The sequence below is a fragment of the Lissotriton helveticus genome, chromosome 10, assembly GCF_964261635.1.
Source record: "Lissotriton helveticus chromosome 10, aLisHel1.1, whole genome shotgun sequence".
Lineage (NCBI taxonomy): Eukaryota > Metazoa > Chordata > Amphibia > Caudata > Salamandridae > Lissotriton > Lissotriton helveticus.
The window spans coordinates 768,839,185-768,862,514 of record NC_136071.1 but is presented as its reverse complement, the minus strand read 5'-3'; the positions used below and the strand labels follow the sequence as shown (position 1 = coordinate 768,862,514).

At 45.0% G+C, this 23,330-nt stretch overlaps 1 protein-coding gene across 7 annotated transcripts in view; it reads right to left on the bottom strand.

Moving 5' to 3' along the window:
- PARD3 (par-3 family cell polarity regulator) overlaps nt 1-22,224 on the bottom strand; it is a 1,362,300-nt gene extending 1,340,076 nt beyond the window's left edge. For 3 of the 7 annotated variants that reach the window (XM_078663329.1, XM_078663332.1, XM_078663330.1), the window contains exon 1: nt 21,537-22,189. In XM_078663329.1, coding sequence (XP_078519455.1) covers nt 21,537-21,656 — 120 coding nt within the window. In that variant the 5' untranslated portion in view covers nt 21,657-22,189. Of the gene's footprint in view, nt 1-21,536 lie in introns of all 7 variants that reach the window. The other 4 variants (XM_078663331.1, XM_078663328.1, XM_078663333.1 and 1 more) reach the window with 2 other exon arrangements.
- Between the last annotated feature and the right edge of the window lie 1,106 nt (nt 22,225-23,330).

The window sequence follows — 23,330 nt, the reverse complement described above, 5'->3', positions numbered from 1 at the left end:
TGCTCTTCCTCCTCCTCCTCTGAGAACAGTTTCTTCTCATGAGGGTCCCTGGAGGATCAGGCGAGGCATCATAAAAACTGCAGCGTGCTTCCTGATTACATGGCATTGGCTTCTGCATGGGGAGGGCACTTTGAGCCACTCAATAAAAAGAGGTGGGAAAGGAAAGATTGGAATATGTAGCCATGCCTTGCACATATGCAGCTGATCTGCAGTGCACACTACAGTCAAAGGAGTGGCTGCAGTATGGGGTAAAGAGCTGGGCTGAAGAGCGAGTAGTGCAGATTGGGATGTCCAGGCCTACTGTGCTAGCAAGAGGGTCATGCAGCCAGCAGGTGAACAGGAATGATATTATGGGCATCATTGAGAGAGATCATGTCGAGAGAAAAGGAACAGTTGTCCGAATATATATTATACACTTTAAAGGATTGCACTAAATGTAATGACTTGCATTTGAAGTGTGTATAATAACAAGAAAACATTGGCAATGCCATTAGGCCTGGTTTGTAACTAAAGGCACCTCTTCAGTTAAAGAGGAGTGTAGGGACTCAAAAAGTCATCATGCACCTTGGCGCTCATCCTTGCATTCATTCATTAATTCACCCACTGGCTCATTCTTGCATTCACCCACTTATCCATCTGCAATAAAACAGGCACACAAACTTCCACATGTATATGGAGGACAAATTAAAATAATAAATGTACAAAAAAGAAAATATGCTGCCAGCTAAACTCTGGAGTTTGGGGCAAGTGGAATGGAGGGGGGGGGCGGGCAGGGAAGTGGGAGGTGCAGCCACAGTGAGCCGTAGATGGCAGGGAGAGAAGAAGGGGAGTTATAGGGAGATGGAGAGAGAGCGGGAAAATGGAGAGCTGTGAATGCAAAGAAAGATGTAGTGGTGGTGAGAAAAGGAAGGACAGAACGGGGGAAGGGTTTTCAGCGAGTTGGTGATAGTAGGGAAAAGAAAGGGGAGAACGTATAAGGGGAGAGGAGAAGTAAAAGAGGTAAAGCTGGCATAAGAAGAAGTGTATGCTCAGAGCTTTATATTAATATGTACAATTGAAAGCTGGAGTGTGGCACGTCTTGATGGGCAGTGCTTACAAAAGCACACCGACACTCAAACACATGGCATGTGTCTTGTCGGTATGTACAGATTTCTATCTGATTTTCTCAGTGTTCAGCATTATTGGGGCCCCACAGGTCATTTAAGGTAGGCCTGGAGTGTGCATTTCAATTTGGATGCAATGTGCAAATAAAAGATTTTAGAGATAGCTTCCTGCTAGACTGAAGCTGTTTCGCTGCAGGATGGCACCCTCTTCACCATGAGCTGCTCTACAGATAAAAGCTTGCTGGTAAACCTGCAGGACGGCTGCTACTCTGCAGCTTCTCCCAGTTACAATGGTTAATTAATCGCGGGCACTAAAAATTGGTTACAAGATGACTCCATGTTACAGACAAACAGGGAGTCAGATCTGGGTTTTCTTTTAACAAAGTAATGCATGCTGGATTTAAAGTCTTCGTTCCCGTCAGTTGCTCAGTTTCCGGCATTGCTCCTTGGTGACAGACTCACATGGTAACAGTACCAAATAGACGCCTCTCCTTCACTCTTTTCACAATGCACATGGCCGAGCATGCCATCCCAACCAGCCCTAGAACACTCTATTGGCAGCTTACTGTACAGTAAGCAGCGCAAAACAGTACCAGTCTAGTTCTAATAACAAAATGGGTCCTTTAAGGATGTTGTGGACTCACAACTACACAGAAACACTGTTGACGAGAACACTTGTGTCAGTCACTTGCTTCTCATTGTAACGCGTACCCCTCGCTGACATCGGCGCTATTGTCTGGCTTAACTGAATGCATCAGTGGATACGGAACCCTGTAGTCTTTCTTCTTCTGTTGGACACCACACACGGGACGGCCTCTACCTATGAATATGCTGTATCAATAACACAGAGGGGGGTGGGGGGGGGGGGGGGGGACAAGGAGCGAATAAGAGGTCCAGTGCCCTTGCTCCCCAGAACAAATATGGAACAAATGATAGGGTAACTGTTCCCATGAAAGTGTCTCTCAGGGTGGAAAAGTGAGAGGATCTTCCTATTTAGGAAGTAATGCCCTCACACACCCATAGGGGTGTCAGGCTTCATCATCGGGTTATGCTCCTCGTACCCCACGGGTCCCGCGAGAGGGCTCTTTGGTGGAGATCTTGTAATCAAATAGCTGTGATGGTGAGTGCGGCCATGTTGGTTGAGTAGGGTAGTGATTTAAAACCACCTAAGTGGTACCAAAAACCGAATTTATTCCGAGGTCCCCTTGGGAGGGATAAAAGCAGTGTGATCGTTGTCAGTTCCTAATAATGAGGAAAACAACTTAGCAATAGGTGCAGGTCATGTAGGTCGACATGTTTCCATCTTTAATGGTCCCGGAGGGATCCTTGGCGTTTTATCAGGACTAAAAGTATGATAAAGACGTGGGGGTAGGTGAGAACGATTGATACCGCCCTGAAAATGTCTCATGCTGCAGTATTGACACAGTCATCTGCTATGACCAAAGAGGATTGATTGATACAACTGTAGGGCTGGAACATAGGACAACTGCAATTGGTTTACCCTCTACAATGTTTTCTAATTTTCACCTTTGTGTGAGTACGATGTGGTAATCATTTGATGCCAGCAGTCTCCTTCCCACCCCAATTAAGGGAGGGATATTCTTTTAACATGCCTTTGGTCATTTATTCTATAAATAAAAACTGTTGCCATCCGGTCTCGGTTTAAACAAACCCCTTACTGAAGGAGCTCTGTTAATTGATGTAAGTGGACACGCAATCACGTACTGTCGAACCACGAAAAGGTAACTTTAAATAAACAAACAACATTTTTTTAAACATGCATCAGGAAAAAGGGAGAGGAGGAGGGATGAGGTCGACAGACAACGGGAGGGGGGCGGGAGCAAAGGCAACATGGACAGGGGCGGTACTATCATACAGTAAAAAAGGAACATTTGGTAAACAGAAAAAATAACATCATACGCCCAGAGCAGGGAGCAGAGGAGAAGAGAAATGGGAGGCGATTGACACAGACAATGGGAGGGGGGGGCGGGAGCAAAGGCAACATGGACAATGGGCTGTGCTTGGAGTTTAGAGCAAAGCTCGGAACATAAGCAACAGGAACTTAACAACAGAAGCCGAAGCAAAAGAAAAAGTAGTGCGCCAACAATATATAAGGCTGATCGGGAAATAATACATGTGACAGTGTCGGTCTGTGGGCAGTAATTAAACAGTCAAAAGGCGAGACAGAGTAAAGCATTCACCTACCAAACCAAAGGAATTTTGAAAGGCTGCCCAAAAAGCCAATGAAAGTGATGACCATGGTTAAAGCCCCCAGAAGGAGATACAGCATGTCGAGAGATAGCGCATGTGCTGCCTAGGCTCAACATAAAAAAGGGAGCAGGAAAGAAACTTAAAGGGACCTATAAGAGAAAGAATTGTTGAACTACAGAATTGGCCTCCAGTCCAAAACACAGAAGTGCATTAGTATTCAGGCAGATGTGGCCATGTAATCAGGGAAAATACCATTACTAACAGGGTAACAGAGATGATGGCAGAAGTGGGCTAACATTTCCTAACAGAGTCTACGGTCATGGGAAGAAGCAGAATGTGAACAACACTTGGACACACAGAAGAGGACTTTCCCAAAGACCCTCTATATATGTAGGTAGAGTTTGTTTTATTACAAAGACCTGGCATACAGCTACACCCACCAGACGCTCCTAAGAGGATCTAGCAAAGAATATCACCAGGTTCATCTTCTATCCCCACGGTTTGTCAAAGAAAGTAACCAACTCCAATAGTCTTGCTTACTACAGTATTATGTGACATTCAATAAAAACAAACACCGTCTACAGACATTAACACATGGTAATATCAATCCATCTTTGAAGTCCTACTACCTGTAACATGTGCTTTTCACAATCAATATGTCAGACTTACTACTTTTCATAATAAATAGATTCGATCTATGCCATCTGGCATAACATAGCCTCTGTCACAGGCTTGTCACCATAGTCCACTCAGGCCTACTGTACTGTACAAAAGTTGGAAGCTATCAGACAGTCATAAAATTACAAGCATATACAATAATAATGTTGCCAAAACAATTTATGATCCTTCTGAAAAGGGTCGGACAAGGATTAGGACAGTGCAAATGTTCACCCCCAAGAGTTTGTCAAAGGAGGCAACTAACACCAAACCCCTTGCCTCACACCGTACTCTGTGAGATTCCATACAGCAAAATATTGAGGACAGATTTTAACAGTGTAATGAGAATTCACCAATAACAGCCAATTAGTGTAATAAATTTCTTTTCACAATAACTGTGGCCTATTACATTTGTTATTATTATTATTATTTAATTTCTTATATCGCGCCGGAATCAATCCCGTAAGGGTATCTCCGCGCTTTGCCGCTTTGCCAGCCCTGAACATTTAGCAGAGTCAGTGAGAGATTAATGGAGCTGGAATGCTTCCCGGAAGAGGAACGTTTTTAATGTTTTTCTAAAGGAGAGATGGTTGGTGGTCATTCTCAAATCTGTTGGAAGCTTATTCCATAAGGCAGGGCCGACTGAGGAGAATGCTCGGTCTCCTTGTCTGGATTTTTTTGTTGCAAGGGGTTTCAGAAGAGCTTGGTTGCTTGAGCGGAGTGACCGGCTAGGTTGATACTGCTCCAATGATTGTGAAAGATATCTAGGACTATCCCCATATAAGCACTTGTGGACCGTACAGCATATCTTAAAACTGATGCGCTGCCGTATAGGGAGCCAATGCAGCTCATCCAACAAGGGCTTAGAGGGAGTCCTAGCCGGTGCACTCATGACCAGTCTAGCCGCAGTATTCTGGACTACCTGCAAACGGCCTACTGCATCTGCGTTTGCTAATGTCAGCAGGCCGTTGCAGTAGTCCAGACGGCTGGTAACCAGGGCCTGTACGAGTGTCCTCCTGTAGATGTCAGGGAGATACAGGAAGACTCGTCTTAGAAGGCCAATGGTATGGAAGCACAGTCCTGCAATGTGGTTGGTATGTTCCTTAAGGGTCAGTTTTTGGTCGATTTTTACCCCTAGATTTTTAACGTGTGGCTTTGATGTTGGAACTGGACCCAAATCCAGCGGCCACCAGTCTGGAGACCACAGAAGACTTGCTTTGCCGAAGAGAATAACCTCTGTTTTTGCAACGCTACATTGGTGGCAATTTGCGGCCATCCAATGTGACACTGCCCTCATACCCTCAGCAAAGTTTTCCTTGACTTTAGGGCCAAGGGAGCTGAAAGGGTAGAGGAGCTGGGTGTCATCAGCGTAGGAGACCGGTGTGAACCCATACTTCCGCACAATCTCAGCAAGGGGGGCCACATATACATTAAACAATGTAGGGCTAAGGCATGAGCCCTGTGGCACCCCCTTCGTGAGCACCCTCGAGGTGGAGCGGTAGGGGCCCAGGCTAATAGATTGCGACCTCCCGGAAAGGAAGCTCTCCAGCCAGGATAGTGCTGAGCCTCCAATCCCCACTCCCTGCAAACGGCTGAGGAGGATGTTATGAGACACGGTATCAAAGGCCGCGGACAGGTCCAACAGCACTAGAATCATGGAACCCCCTCTGTCCTGTGACATTTTGATCTTATCAGTCACCGAGAGGAGGGCCGATTCAGTGCTGTGGTTGGGCCTGAACCCAGATTGTGATTGGTCCAGGCCCCCTGTCGCCTCGATAAAGCTGGAAATGATGGTGTTAACGTGTTTCTCAGCCAGTTTGCTAATAAAAGGGAGGAGGGAAATAGGGCGGAGGTTGGAGAGCTCTGACCAAGGTAGGGTTGTGTTTTTGCGTATGGGATTCACAACCGCTTCTTTCCAGAGTTGTGGAAGTTGTCCCTCGGCAAAGGAGAGATTCATTAGTCTTTGAATAGTGGGGCCTAAAGACTCCGTCAGGGGGGAAATCATTTTGGCAGGGATCAAGTCATTGGGGGAGCCGGTCTTCATTTTGTTAATAAGTGTGGTCAATTGTTGAAGAGTTATTTCTGGGATTACATAAAGGGTATTCCCAAGGGTCACCGTTGGAGAGATTTCAGAGGCCACAGTCTCTAGAGGGTCTGAGACTTTCATAATTTTCGTATATATCCCCTCAATTTTATCTTCAAAAAACTGCGAGATTTTATTGCAGAGATCTTGGGTAAAAACCTTCGGGCTCTCACACATTACTGGGTTGGTGAAGGCCTGTATAACCTTAAATAGCTCTCGAGTAGAATTGCCTGCCTCTATTATTTGGGAGGTAAGACTAATTTTCCTCGCTTTTTTTATGTTTTTGTAGTAAGTGGTCATAGCTACCAGATATCGTTCCTGGTCTTCCCCCTTATGTGTCCGTCTCCATCGCTTCTCTAATTTCCTACATCCCTGCTTTTCTGCTTTGAGGGCCTCAGTGTACCAAGTTTCCCTCTTATCCATAGTTGGCTGTTTAACCGTTTTCTGAGGAGCCAGTATGTTAATGGCTGTCACCAGAGTGGAGTTAAATTTGGAGAGAGATGTCTCGACGTCATCCGAGTTTAAAAGTACTGGCTGCTTCCAGATTTGTGCGAAACTGGCAGGAGTGACTTTATGCCATGGTCTGCGTTTAATGGGCTGTGTAATAAGGTGGTTAGTGGATTCAGGTAGATACAGAAAAGAAAAGTCTAGCATTTTATGATCAGACCAGTAGATGTACTTGGGGGGTTGACAGTAAACTTTAGGGAGGGAAGTAAAAATTAGATCCAGAGTGTGGCCACCTGTGTGGGTGGGACCATTGTTACGAAGATGAAGGCCCAGTAGAGCAAGATGTGTCAAAAGTGCTATTGTATCAGGATGGTCTGCAGCATCAATGTGTTGCAACTTTTCATAATAAAAATATTAGACCTATGGCAGCCAACATTACTTTTTCCAATGAACCACAGAGGCCTATAGCCTTTATCACTGGCTTGTCACTAAACAACAGATCTTTGTGATTAGCTCAGTGCCACAAGTGTTTTTTTCTGAAAATCAGATGTGAAAGCAAATAAATGCCAGTGCTCATTAAATTTCTGAATGCGATTCTAGGTTGTATAGCACATATTTGTACTGTAAAATTTAGAGGCTATTGCCTGAGTCTACTGTATTACTATGCAATTATCATCTAGAGTTTCGGGAATATTATTAATTTGCACTGTTATTTATTTTGTACTTTCACCTTAATGTAGAGTCAAAATGTATGTGTATATGGCATCCTATGCATTATCACTTCCAGTACTTTGATTCTTTGAAGAAATATAGGCATACACATATCAAACTTCTATCTGAACTGGAAAAAATGGAAAATAGATCTGAGAAATAGGGAGAAAAAAAACTCAGATACGTTGGACTGGTCTAGGATACCAACCTTATCAAAAGGGTTGCTGGCACACAGTTAATGAGCAATATATTCTCATGATAGGAGGCTTGGAGATTCTGGTATAAGGAAATAAAACATTTTAGAACTAGAAGTAAACAGTCAACAAGATACAGCATGTATGTGTATAAATACAAGTGATCTGCGCACCCTTAGACCATTAGCTCCCTCTTTTTCTGTTAAATTTTGCATGTTATAAATTAATTTTCTTTAAAATACTATTAAGAAGTATAGGGTATTAATAAAAAAAGAGCATAAAAGTCTTCCTATAAGGTCCTATCTTGAAGGCAAATTAAATGTGAGCACTGTAATCATATCTAACACTTTCTTGTTTCATCTGGTGTTACGATCTGCTTAAAATTGTTATATTTAATTTCCTCTACTCATCTTTTTTAACAAGATGTAAATGTATGCTGGTTATAGGACTACACAATCCTTCACTTAAGAAGATAAAAATGTGTACAGCAAAATAAATTAACAATGTTTGGTGCAGTGACTGCCAGATGCTTCGATAGTGAATGTCCAACACCAGAGCAATATTTGCAACTTTATAATATGGCATATATGCAAGAACATAAAACATCATAGTGAAAAAGTAGGTCTCCATTCTGAAAATCATTTTAACTAGCACAAATTTTAACATTATAAACTGTTCAAGCAAGCTAGGGATTCAGGTATTGCATCAAAAAAGTCATAGCCATTAAAATGTTCAAGTTGTCAATCTGGTTTAACCAGTATTAAAATATGTTCAAATTACATTCAATGCACAGCCTACCTGCACTGAATACATTAAAGACAAGCAATAACATGATTTAAGCTCATCATTTCAACATAACATCCTCGAGCTTTCATGCTTTTGAACCACAAAAGTCCATATGAACGTTCCTACCTTTAGTTCATTTCAATGAAAATATTACAACTAGCACTTGATATTCCTGTAGAGGCTTGGTATTCCAATGAAGTATAAAAACGATTTAATCCGAGACAATTCTAAATTCAGCAACTCGTTAAATGTCCAGAACATCAACTTCCTATCCAAATCACTACATATCCATGTGCAAGCTCAACAGACAGTGCAATTTTGATCTAAACATACCATGATGCTGAACACATTTCTCTAAGACTGCCTCTCCAGATAAATATATTCATATTAGCATGTAAACCATCGTAAACATACTGTGTTAGTACACTTACAACCAATCAACAAAATCTCTTTGAAGCACAAATGCATCAGTCTATTGCAACCCAACACTGTTGAGCAAATAGAAAAAAAAACTGATGGAAGGCTCTCGACCATCCCAGTTAACAGGCTTTATTAGATTGAAAATAGTATCGCCTGCAAAAAAAAAAAAAGGCATGCGTTCTGTAAACCTCTCTACTAACTGGCAACTAACCTATTGTATCTTGTGCTTGCATCTTCATAGTGTCCGAACGTGTACTTTTTCTATGTCTGAGGATTCTCTTTCTCTAGTATGATTTTTACATAGTCGTGTTGAATACCCCTCTGATCACAGCCTCTGACATTCAAAGTACATCCTTGAGCTGAGCTAACCACACTACTGGTGAGCTATTGCAACCCCATTTACCTCTAACCTCAAATAACCTGCAGTAACATATGAGTTGCTTTGCGCGTGAGAGCCTCTTGGCTTCTCTACCGAATAAAGACTCAAAACCAGAAAACTGAAGGATACTGGTTCATCCCCTCCCCTAATCGTGCATGGTAACCCATGTTCTTCAACAGGGAATTCACTTGGATACTCAGGTCTGTATCCCTCTTATTCATAAAGTAAACAGCATTAATCATTTCTTTTTTTTTTTACTTCACTTTTATTAGTCATATGTGTCCTTCAAAGGAAGAGATGCACTTATCAAAATACACGACATAATGATTAACACGTACCGACATCATGAACGAATGAGCGCAACAAGCGACATAAAAACTTGTTAGGTGCTCCAATATGGATTCAATGCAAATGATCCTCTACGTTTTAAATTGAACAAAAAAAAACCTAAACTACAGCAAGTGATTGACTGGAAGTATGGTACCATTGTCCCAAAGCCACCAAACCACGTCATGAGCCCGGCAGTGACTGCAGTTCAGCCGATGTGTGCCCCTGCTTCAGTGGTAAGCAGCAGCACCCTAGATGATCCTTATTTAAGTCAAGCACAACATAGTTCTCACACACAAAACTGTTTCACTCACCCAAACGTTACATATAAACAACTTCAAACAGCACCACTTCTATGCAATGACTTCTGTAAGCAAGCACCTGCTATAGCATACATTAGCACCATAATGATCGTTCAGTTAGTAGAGTAAATCATAAACTACCACCCATGATAAGAAGTCTACTGAACACAACCTAACCACAACACAAAACCCTATGCACTTCTTTAAAAATCATTGATATTTCTCAATTGTTTGTGACACAGGACATTGGATTCGGAAATACTGTTAACCAGGTGAAAAGCATGCATCCACTAAGACTTTACACTGGATCCATTCTTCCTCATCTATTGCGATCAACATATCTGTGTGGGCTTACTGGTCTGCTCTCTCAAGATGCAAGGAGGTTCACCATCTATCTCTATTTTTGTAACAACGTGGAATCTTGCATGCGCTAAGGGAAGAATGGACTCAGGCCACTGCATGTTGGAGCTCTTTGGTGGCTCAGCACCAAGAAATACATTTTCAAGTAATAGAGTGTAAGCTCACCAGGAACAAGGACACATGATCTGCCAAGATTGTTTACGTTTTTAAAACTGCTACACGAAAAACCACTTCAGGCAACTGAAGACCTCTATGGTAAGCATTCATGGCAGAACAAGAATGCTCAGGTGCTTGAAAAATAGAAACTAGAAAAACTACAGAGAGGTCAAGAAGATTTCTGATGGCAATATTAATGGCAGAAATTGTGGATATGCTGTAGCACTCTCGGTTTTCTCTTTTTAGAGGAACAAACAGATGTGTTGTGAAACAACCAGCAACCTGAATAAGTTGCAGCTAGGGAACCAGGCATAGCGTAGGCAACAAGGAATTGAAAATGATACTCCAGAGTGGAAGTTTGAGTCCTGGTGCAATATTATCGCCAAAATATGCAGCAAGGCTCTATCGGAAAAGTGTGCCAATCCACACTCCAGGAATGTGCTTCACTGTGTGTGCTGAGAGGGATCTCCGAATTGTGATCCCAGTTGTCAACATCACCACAATGAGATGTCATTTTCGATGAAGACCTGCCATTACGGTTCTCCCGCCACCAAACCTACAGTAAGGTGCTATTGTGTGGTTTTAAAACCAGGATATTTTGTGGCAGGACTTCAAGTCAAAGGTCTTTAAGAAAAGAAAGGTAGGCAAGGTTCTTCAGGATGAAACATTTGCTGCAAGGCTTCCGAGACAAGGTACGGGATGCCTACCAGAGCCAACAATGACTGGCAGCATTCTTTATGTAAAGAGCAGTTGTGATTCTTGGAAACACTTAGAATTATACTTCTGTGCCTTACAGTGTTCCCCCCTTTTGACGCAGAGCCATCTTGCTTTCGTTCCTTGGTTCATCTAGCCTGATATCACATTTCTTATGTGCAAACATGCAGCTTACTGCTGTTATTTTTTCAAATCATGACCTGCTGGGCAGTGGTGGCAGGCAACCTTTGAAAGTGGCGAGGTGGGTGAAGTGTCTCACCACTTACCAAAACAAAACCAAAATAAGGCATCCCCTCCCTCCAAAAGCCCATAATTAAACACCCCCTCCCAAAAGCCCAAAATACACTCCCTTCCTCCAAAAATCTATAATAAAGCGACTCCTCCCTCCACCCAAAATAATCCTACCATGTTAAATAAATAAAAGTTAAATAAACGGTATTTACCTACTGCCACAGGTCGTCCGGTCCTCCTCGGTGAAACTGCAGCCTGCTGTGGACCTCCCCTGACCAATCCTGCCACTGCTCTCATGTTGCATGAGAGACGCACCAGGATTGGATGGAGCGTGTTTGTCAGACACTCCTTCAGGCGCTGTAAACTATGCTTGCTCTCCACCCAGCTGCCTACGACAGCTGAATGGAGAGCTGCAAAGTGTGCATGTCCGGCTGGCCGCCACAAGACGGCCGGACAAACTGACATGCGCAATTTGTAGCATCTGGCCTGCGCACTGATCCTCTATGCTGCCAAGCAGCAGCTGAAGATATACCCCTTTCTTGCCTTGGGACACTGTATGCGGCGCACACATTAGAAAAATAAAATGGCAATGAAATAATTTCTTTCATAATCATTTTCTTTTTTGACAGGTGGCGGGACGATGCTCCCCTGCTCTCGTGGAGAAAACACTGCTGCTGGGGTTCAACAGTTGTATTTTTTAAAGTTTTGAATTATTCTCTTATTCACCTGAAAGCGCCACACTTCTGAAGTGAAGACTTGTGCTCAAACCAGCTATCAGAAACTCCACAGCTGTGTGACTTCAAGTGTCTACTTATTAACCCAAATGTGATCAATCCTGGGCACTTTGAGCTATGTGATGGTGATGGAGAGTACATTTCTGCACAGGTATTATGACATAGCTCACCACCCGATTCCTTTTTGTCCTCGAACCACATCACATGTAGCCCTGCTTTTCCTGAACGGACTTATTTGACCTCAAAAGATCCTCTGGCCCTCAAATTAAAAACTAGTCAGACCGCCAATGTACCGTTTAGGTCCAGAAATGTATGGAAATGATGGCCCTAAGCTGGTTTAGCATTTACAATGCCAGGATGTTTATGTAGCCTGCAGCCAGATGCTTCTCCAAACGTTTGCACTGACCTTGTACAAACAAGTCAGACACTTATCTACTTATGTGAGGCACCCGTGAGCAAGACCTGAATATTGGTCATAGTAGAAGGACCAGTTTCTGACATCAACCCAGTCCGACCAGCAGCCTCCCTCCCCAAGCACCTCGAGACCCTCACGGTTGAGTAGCCGCGCTATACAAGACCCTCATTGATTGATTGCTAAGTCATTAGTGAAAGGAATAGGTTATATTTGTCTTCAATAAATCTCCACATTCAAGTCTGAACTGTGCTTAATTTGCAAAAGAATAAGCGCAGGGCCCACAATTTTTTCAGAAGCCCAGCGCTTCTGAATGTCTGGGTTGCTAAATATCAGGGTTATCTTGTCTTGATTCCACCCAGGGGCGGCTCCTCCATTGGGGCGGAGGAGCGTCATCCGTACAAGAAGCAGAAACATAAAATGGTAAAACTACCATTTTATGTTTCTACTTCTCACACTGTGAGAAAGCAGAAGGGTTTGGTTGGGGATGGGTGGATCTGCTCAAGGACAGGGGAGGAGTGGCTTGTCCAAATTTACGGGCCCTGACTGTTTGGTCGGCCGACCAAACCAATCATGCGCATTCTCCCTTTTCTCCATGTAGGTTAGATGCAGCTTACATGGAGAAAATGGCCTCCCCATAGACGCATGGCTGGTCGGCGTCCTCAATCACAATGCTGCCATTGCACCCTTATGATTGGCTTAAGGGAGGGGAGAGAGGCTGCCTGCTTCCTGCTCCTGTTCCGCGGGACCAAGTCTGGAGCTGAGACGGCGCGGGACCCGGGAAGGTAAGTATTTTTTTCTTCTTTTTAATAACCACCCAGCCCGCGCGAACCCCCACCCCCGAGTCATGCCAGCCGCGACTGATTCCACCTCATGCCTCTTTCTACCACCACCATATTCTCTAGCCCCGTATCTTTTTGAATATTATGTTCAGCACCGGTTCAGACTATTCTCAAGCCTGCGAGCTATGAACACTGACGAACAATGAGGTGTGTGATGTGTTCAGGATCATACAGTTTTGCTGAAGTGGGAAAGCCGAGATTCGTCTTAGTTTTCTTCAGGCCACAAATAGCTTGATTCCGGTCCAGGGAAGACATGGCTTGGCAGTTCGGGCTGGACTGTTCCCATGAGGCACAGGGTCAGACTGATTTGCATATGGCCATGTCTGAACTGGGGTGGCGGAGTGAGATAAAGAACGGTGATGGATTAAACCCAGATCAGTTGACTGGGGGTGAGTGTTTGTATTGTCAACGCTCCGTCCATCACCACCTTTGGTTTTTCTTTGTTCGCCCTAAGTTGGCAGGGTATGCTCAGACGTGAGTCTCTTGCTCACTTTGCCACTGGAGTCAAGCAAGCCCGGCTGAAGACAGCTGTAATGCCAGAAACCGGTCCTGGGAAGCTTGATTCCGGTCCAGGGAAGACATGGCTTGGCAGTTCGGGCTGGACTGTTTCCATGAGGCACAGGGTCAGACTGTTTTGCATATGGCCATGTCTGAACTGGGGTGGCGGAGTGAGATAAAGAACGGTGATGGATTAACCCCTTCTACGCTCGTGACAAGGTCAGCTCGTCATGAGCGTTACCTGCGCTGCGCGCATGACGAGCTGACCTGGTCCCGTAACGAGGGATTTTTAAAATCGCCGCGCACAGCGGGAAAACCGCTAGCGTGCATGCGGTTAAACCCAGATCAGTTGACTGGGGGTGAGTGTTTGTATTGTCAACGCTCCGTCCATCACCACCTTTGGTTTTTCTTTGTTCGCCCTAAGTTGGCAGGGTATGCTCAGACGTGAGTCCCTTGCTCACTTTGCCACTGGAGTCAAGGCAGCCCGGCTGAAGACGGCTGTAATGCCAGAAACCGGTCCTAGGAAGCTTGATTCCGGTCCAGGGAAGACATGGCTTGGCAGTTCGGGCTGGACTGTTCCCATGAGGCACAGGGTCAGACTGATTTGCATATGGCCATGTCTGAACTGGGGTGGCGGAGTGAGCTAAAGAACGGTGATGAATTAAACCCAGATCAGTTGACTGGGGGGGGGTGTGTTTGTATTGTCAACGCTCCGTCCATCACCACCTTTGGTTTTTCTTTGTTCGCCCTAAGTTGGCAGGGTATGCTCAGACGTGAGTCCCTTGCTCACTTTGCCACTGGAGTCAAGCAAGCCTGGCTGAAGACGGCTGTAATGCCAGAAACCGGTCCTGGGAAGCTTGATTCCGGTCCAGGGAAGACATGGCTTGGCAGTTCGGGCTGGACTGTTCCCATGAGGCACAGGGTCAGACTGATTTGCATATGGCCATGTCTGAACTGGGGTGGCGGAGTGAGCTAAAGAACGGCGATGGATTTAACCCAGATCAGTTGACTGGGGGTGAGTGTATTGTCAACGCTCCGTCCATCACCACCTTTGGTTTTTCACAAATAAGCCAGCAGCCTTGTCCCCCATTTGGAACAGATCATCCTAATCACACGACAAGGGTGAGCACCGATAAGATTTCAAAAGTTCTGTCGAAATGCTAGAACGTGTGCTTTCATGTGGTGTTTGCCTCCACTGTTTGATAAATAATAGCAATGTAAATGTCAGGGGCGACAAGGTGCAAAAGCAGTGCAATTTCCCATAATAACTACACCAGTGCAAAAAAGGCACTTCACTGACTCAAACCAGTAATTAAAGATGTGACTCTTGCACCACCCAGCCAGTCGAAATGTTTGTGCCAGTCGGGTAGTTGCATGCCACTTACTTAGCCTGAGAAGAGTGAAACATACAGTGGCTGTGGCCGCCACAGGTACGTCGAGGGCAGTTGTTACAGCTAGGCTGATTTGGAAATAAGTACAAAGTCTGTATTTCCGCTTGTTTTAATTACTGCACAAGCCATAATTGACAAATCTGCCCTGCTCTTTCCCAACCTGCCTCGCTCCAACTCAGCCATGAGCCAGCCCCCAGCTATAATTATCCAATGGGAGGCTACAACAAAGGCAGGGGTAGGGTGCACCTGCCACAGTGACAAATGCATGAAACTAGAGTGAGATGAGGACAGGACTTCTTCGGTCCCCTGTGACAGGCGTGGTTTTATTATTACATGCAGTGCCTCGACCCTTGATCAACATGGCCCTGCGTGAAGATAGACCAAGTGGTTCATCCTGAAAGGCACAGTTGTCATTTCATTTTGAATTCGGGAACACCACTATCTGGAGAAAGAAAATCTGTACACCGGGCCCTGTAAAATAAGTGCTGGTGCTAAGCACTGGAAACCACTGGCTCAAATTAAGCACTGGTCAATGACCAAGCAACACTATTCTATAAAGTGTTTCAGATACTTGGTGGGTTAGTAGAGTAGGTGCAGTGTAGTTCTCAAATTGCTGCTGCTTGCAGGCGGCTTCTCTCTCATGTCCTCTTTTTTGTGCTTCTACCGGGTTTGCATGGAGTCAGTCGAGAGAGACACCACTCTAATGACTACCTACCTACACGGTGTCAATTCCCGTAAACATTACAACGAATCCCTGGATATTCTGAGCAATAATATCACAAGACATTTATAACAATTAAGTACTCACTTCAATACACACCTTGGCCTGATTACGGTCGACCTTAATAATGGTACGAAAATGGCACCAGAAATAGTCCAAAACCACAGCTATCGTAACTTGTTAGGTACGGTAAATAACACCAATTACAATGGGTGTCTGAAAAATAGGGCATAACGTGCTATTTTCGGTGCTTAGCACACCAAAATTAGCACTGCCTGGTATTTAACAGAACTTTTTGCACCGGGGAAATTCCGTCAGGTTAAACAGGATTTACTGCACAAATCAGAATTAATAAGGCAACTGTAATAACTGCAATTAGCGACCTAGATCAGAATTTTTTTTAAATACAAACGCATTACATTAATGACCCTCCTGTTCTTCCGATAACAAACAAAATAACATTCAGACTACAAACTCGGTCAATAACACTAGTTAACGGCCTTCACTTGACTTATAAACCATACCCTAAGCAAGTACAAGGCACAGAGGGCCAATAATCATAATCGATGACAGACTACATGCTCACCAATCAAATTAGCATATGACGGTGACAACGCCATTACCCTCTGTTAATTTGTCTCCTTCCTGCAGTTTATTGCCAGAGGTTAAAATTATATGTGTTCTGAGATTCCAAAGTTGCCCAATACCAGCAGTATGAGAACTAATTCTGAGCAAACTGACGGTCAGTTCTAGCCCAAACCCACCATGCTCGGCTATCCAGCACCCCCTGACAACCCACATCCCCAACAAACCACACCGACAGATTCCCTTCTCAAAGTAGCATCTCCATACACACTGCCACAAAAGTCAGTTGGGGGAACTCCTCACTGCATATGAGAGCAAATGTGTGGCGGTGGCATCTTATGGGGCAGGGTTATGGGGAAATACCAATATGTAGAGTATTCAAACGGTGGAAAATGCATTCATGAAAAACCCTTTAGCAGTTCCCCTAAGCTGCGCCAATTTAATTTTTGTTGTTATTACGAAATGTAGAACTCATACATTTCAGATACGATCAAGATGTCCCCGATCATACTCTGCATTCTATATGGTCAGGAGATTAAACGTGTCTGGACAAACTGTTACTCAGGAAGAGTTTGACCTTGGATCATGCCCAAGAGATTCCGTGGTTGGGATATGTGAAATCATTTTGCACATAGATTGGCCACCCGGATCTCTTTAACAAACCAGATTCCTGTAGGAGGGTTGCTGAGGGCAAGTTGAAACATCTTGTCCAGGCCAAGGAACACAGAAATAGATGGGAGTTCGAGAGATCAAAGTCATCCGTTGTTGTTAATAATGCGATGTCCTCTCAGGTGGGCCTGCAATTCTATTTAACCCTGGTACAGAATGTTCATCACAGTTTCGTCCTGACAAGATTTAGGGTCACTTTGTTACCACTGATGGTGAGTTTTGCCGCAAATTGCCACTCTCTGTCATAACTACCTCCGTGCTGTTGTGGCTGTGTCTGCCCCCATATGAACCTGCACATTGTATTTTTCTACCCTTTATACGATTTACCTAGAAAAAGATTTGTCCTCCCCCTTTTTAAAATATTTAATGTAAGAGTGAAGACCAGCTTTATTTTTGCAACAACTGAACTATCTTCTGCGCCATGGCCTCCTACATATGGCAGATTTCCAAAATTAGGAAAAGTGTGAGCCGGACTTCCTGTAATGAAATGCTTCTTGAATATTTCAAGGTTTTTAGTGAGTATGTCCTTAGTTTTGTTGGTTCATCAACTTATAAACCAAACCTTAAGCAAGTATAAGGCGGAGAGGGGCAATAATCATTGACAGACTACATGCTCACCAATGCAATTAGCACATTAATGTGACAACTTCAGTACCTCCTCTGTTAATTTGTCTCCTTCCTGCAGTTTATTGCCAGAGGTTAAAATAATACATGTTCTGAGATCCCAAAGTTGCCCAATACCAGCAGTAGGAGAACTAATGCTGAGCAACCTGGTGGTCAGTTCTGCCCCAAACACACCAGCCCCAGCTATCCTCCCCTGAAAACACACTCCCCCCACAAACCACACTAACATACTGCCTCCTCTATGTAGCATCTCCCATACACACTGCCTCAAACACACCGCCACCTCCAATACACCGCCACCACACTGCACAAATGTCTTGATTTCTCCCATATGGTTTTGCTTTCGAAAGAAGCCTTTTTCTGATATTTAGGGTCCAACACTTGGCCCAGATAAGGTTGCTCTCATTATCACATCTCATATATATCAACACTGCAAGTATTGGAGGTCATCAGTTGCAATAAATAGTATCAATTAGTATTGCCTGAATAATGGAGCATTACATATGGACGATCACATTTTTTTTCTCTGTGTTTTATATAGTGCGAACTTGACCCGAAGGTATTGGGTATCAGAGCGCTTTACACAAGCACCTGTTGCTTTACATGAGGACACAAATCATTTTTGTTAGGCACAGGGAAATAAAGTGATTTGCCCAGAATCACAGGATGTTGCACATCCTTGCCAAGACTCGAACCCTGTTCCCCAGATTTGAGGTCGACCGCCCTAGCCATATAAGCAACGTCCTAAATCTCCATGTCCTGTTAGATATATTCCCCGGTAAATTTCTGCTGGATTAACTGGGTAATATTTGCCTGGTATAAACTGTGGGTATGTAGTGCTCATCACACAACTCCATCCTTGTATGCGCCATAATAGACGTTACTGGACGTATCAGAATGAATCGGGCAACCTGTGATGAAGGCATTAGAAGGAAACTTCTACCTCCATGCTCAAGAAGGTTAGAAGCACACCAGTCACAGTTCTGAAACAAAAGCCAGGAAGAGATAGGAGTTGTGCTGATGGAGCTGAAACGGTGGGCCAGGCAGTGGATCCAGTTTCTCTGGCTTTCGAAGCCTTGCGGAAGAGAGACAGGGGTCAATGCCTGGGAGAACTTTCACCTGTGTGTGTGTGTGAGCTCCAGAAATGCTGTTTGCTCTGTCTCTCCTGTCAACATGAACATCAGTAGACTTTGAACGTGGCCTGACCAATATCTACCAGTGTTAACGCAAAACAAACACACCAACAATGACCACCACTGATAGTCCACAAAAAGACAACTGCTGGGCACACAAAAAATGTCGTGGACATCCATTTAGGATTCAGGGGTATGAGAGCAACCAAACTAACCACATAATGCTGTAAACGTGTTTTAGCGTCATTTCCTTGAGGGATAGTAAAACTCAACTCTTTAGCAAAACATTGCAACGCAGACTACTTTTTAATGTATAGGTATTAAAGTGATTTTAAAATCGTAGGGAGCCTGCTGTTATCAAACACCACACGATGAATGTACCCTAATTAAATTCGTATGGACTACCACGATATTCCAGCAAAACTTCGGATGTGAAACCTGTTGCTATTCAGTGCATTTTATACTGTTTACAAAACAAGCGTTTCCAGCCCAGAAGACAGCAGTTTCAGACTTGTGTACACGATACAGTGAGTATTTGTAATATTACTCAATCACTTTACTGCGTGGATTAACCCTCACCTCACACTAACCGTCCAGCTACACTCAGAGCTCTTGTAAAAACGCCCTTTCCAAGAAAACACAACCCCTGTTAAAAAGCGTTCTGCAAATGTTTCTCGTCCGCTCTCGAAAATACGTAGGCGCCCTGCCTCCCCGTCACAACTTGGCATTGTTTGGGCGCATAAAAACAACCATACAAGGGCCCCTTAAACGTGCACGTGAAACTAAACAAAGGGGTTCTCTGTGGAAATGTCTGCTTTTGGAAAAGGCCAGAATGCGCGTTTCTTTGTTGCACGTATTTTTTCGGCAGCTCTCTCGCGAGCCCACTTTGGACAGGCTGTGACGCACTGCTACTTTTATTTCACATAATTACATGACAGCTCAGAAGCAAGGTTTTCTGAAGAGAAAACCTGTAATCAGCATGTCCGCGCAGCAGTAAAACAAAACTGACACGCACAATGAAATGGTAATGTACATGCAGCAAGTATGTTAAGAGTAGTTTTGAAAGAAAGCAGCATTAAAAAAAATCTATTTTAGAGTAAACCACGTTTATGATGCCAGGTTTTACCAAACAATCACTTCGGCAACAGTTACAGTCATTTATTAAATTATAGAATGTTTTCTTGAACTAGCCAGTGGAAAAAATAATATTCGTGCCCCGGCAAAGCGACTGTTGCACAGCAGAGGAACATTCAGCGTAGTAACAAAGTAACAGAATATGTTGAAGAACTCCCTACAGCAATGGTGACCGAATCACTGCTGTCGGGAGGTCTCGGAAACATATTCTGAAATTATATTCTTGAAAAGAGTTCGTGCCTGATAAAAGCGCCGGCGTGATTTGTGACAATATCGCAGCCCAGTGCAAGATGCGTTTCAGTCATGTCAAAACAAACGTCATTGGTTAGCGCTGCCTGTAGCCTTCCCACAAATACAGGTTTAAACTTCCGTGACACAAATACATATAGACTGCCAAAGCCAACTGCTGGCATCCCTAAACCTACACACAAACACCCTTAATGCATTGCACTATGAGCAGTAGATTAAAGTGGTGAATAATTGTAAAGCGCCCACAGATATTCCATTGCTTGGCGCTATAGAAACGTGTAAATATATAAATAAAAATAGTTAACAGTTGCAAACAGATCACTTTCTTTTTTGGAGGGTATCTCTCAATGCGTGCTCCTGAGTATAGACAAAGGAACGCATTCTCTTGCATGCTCCAGTCTTAAAATTCCAGGCTCCCTGCCTGCATACCCCCTGGGGCCAGGAATGGTTAGGGGGCTTCCTTAGTCAAATGTACAGCATACTGTAACATCCCACGCGCAAAACGTGCACCGCAGCACGGGTGTGAGAAAGGGCAGTGTGTTCCTGCTCTCTACACCTGGGTTATCGCTGCAAAAGACACGCCTTTGTTTCATAACTACAGGCAGGAGACCTGACAAGCAGGAGCGGGGCGGATGTGTAGCAGCTCGCAAGGAATTCTGGAAAACCAAACACCAGAAGCCCAGGGCTGATAACCACAATGTGCACTAAACACACACAAACACACTGAAGGTGACTCCTAGATTGTGCTGCGCGAAGCAGGGACCAGCTACAAATGTCTCAGGGGCCGAACACGTAAAAAGAAAGGGCCGCGCCTGACATGGAGGCTAACTCCCCAACTATGCACTGGCAGAACCCCAATTTTTGAGAGCCGAATGAGGCGAGGGTTTGGCCTCAAGTTACACAGTGCATGTCAAACTTACTTCCCACTGACGTTTCAAGGGCTTGCATACTCAATCCGAAAATCTAATCCTTCGTTCCTTCTCATGAAACCACCGAAGCACAAAATGAGCAGATATAAATAATGTAAGATACAGTGTGGACTTTGCAGTCTCTCGCTTATACTCGTTGATTTCACAGGGGTCTGCCAATCCACGTGAGTCACAACAGTGCTCCTCTCATCACCTTTTAACTGGCAGTGTGGCGCACTGGCCCATTCTCTGAAAACACTACATGAACCGGAGGGGGTGCACTAGGAAAGGGTAGAACAGCTTAAAATTGTTTCCAGGGGCTCCCTCCGGGAAACCGCTAGGCCGCCCAGACTCCTAAACTTTCCCATCCTGCTGCCAACTCAGCCCGGAGTTGCACGCACCATGGGGGCTTCCAGGCGCCCCTGCCTCTCCTCTCATACCCCAGGGCAGCAACAGAGAGCGTGTCCCGGGCTCCGCTGCCCTCCCCGAGGCGCTCAGCCGACCCCGCTCCCCGGGCAGCGCCATGTTGTGGTCCCCCAGCTCCCCCGGACTCACCTTGGCGATGGCCTTCCTGTAGCGGGTCACCGCCTGCTGGATGAGGCTGGAGACCTGTAGGTTGCCGTCCCCGCAGGGCACCACCACCCGGGTCCTCCCGAAGCACACGGTGACTTTCATGCTGGCCGGCGCCGCTCCCGGGAGCAGCAGCGCGGGGCCGGCTCAGCGCCGCCTCCAGCCGCGGCTCAGCAGGGCACCCACCCCGGGCACCGGCATGCGCGGCCAGCCCGAGCCCCCAGCCGGAGCCAGGGAAGGAAAACAACGGAGATCCGGGGAAAGTGCTGCGGCGGCGCGGCCCGGTCCCTCCCGCCTGCAGCCGCCTCGACTCCTGCCGGCCTCCGGAGGCTACAGCCCCGGCTCCACGTCCAGGAAAGGGCGGCGGGGCCAGGCCTGCGCCATGCTCCGGCTCCGAAGGTGCACCGCCGGCCTCCTCCTCCAGCCACCACCTGTTCAGCGTCTGCCGCCCGGGCACACAGGGGAGCACCGGCCGCGGAGGCAGGCGAGCCAAGGAAAATACAGATACAACTCCTCTACACAGGCTCCAGCAGAAGCAGCAGCGGCGGCACACAGGGGGAAGCCGCCAGACCGGTCTGTCTCCCCTCCATGGACGCTCGGAGCATTGCTGCCGCCCTGTGCACGCCGGAGACACTATCAAGTTACACTCTTTCCCAGGGAGCCTCCTCACGTCACTTTTTTTTTCACCCCATGGACACTTTTGCACCAAATAAAAAAATGTTTTATTCCCCTACCCACTTCACTAGCCCACCCATACTTAGTTGTCCTTACACATGCGAGTTTCCCTGCCTGTTTATGAGGAGAGGCCCCTGTCATTACAAATGTTTATATCTCACCTCACTTGTTGATGAATTTTTCATTCTAAGACATTTTCCGTTTTTCACCGGAAGCGGTAATTCAGCTCTTCCGCTTTATATTGCCAATGCGCCCACCAGTCACCCGTTAATGTTGCATGTATGACTTGCTGGATAAAAAGTGTTAACAAGTGTGAAATATCGATTCTGGTTGTACAACAACTTTTTACCTGATTTACTGTAAAAAAAAAACAAAAGAAAACCTGGGGTGGTATATTGAGTTAATTTGATTTAAGCAATTATTTGTGTAAGAAATTTACACTGTGTGTTGGTGTCTTGTTCTTATAATAAATAAAAAGTTTACAAGAAATTGCTGCGGAATTATGAAGTATTGTGATATGAAATTTATAATGGTATTTAATCTGTTATCTGGATGGATGCCTGTTAACCCCTTAACTGCTGGAGATTTTCGCCCCCAGAGATGAGCCTGTTTAGGCTATCTGGGGTGTTTCGCGCTCAGCGCTCCATAACTTTTTTCCACTTAAGGTGTCCACACCAAAAAATGCATCAATTTTCCCAACTTCCTGAATTCACCAAGAGTAATATGTATAGATCGCTCCAGGGTTTCCCAAATAAACTTACTGTTGAAGTAAAGAAATATTGAAAATGAGTAGAAAAAACAGCCATTTGTAATACATTTTCATCTGTAACTTTTTAGTCACAATGACCAATTTAGAAAGCATTATACCATTAAGTCTGCTAGATCTTTCTGGTTGTGGGGATATATAAGGTTTGTAAGTTCTCTAATAACCCGAGCAGCGGCGGCTCCTCCGCTATGGCAGAGGAGCGTCACACCACTGCTTTTCAGCAGTGTAAAAAAGGAAAAAGAAAAGGATAAGAAACTGCTGTTATTGTCATTTTATTTTTCCTTGCTGAAGCCAGTTTTGGTACCGGGAGGGGCTTGGCTGTCATCACAGCCAGCAGA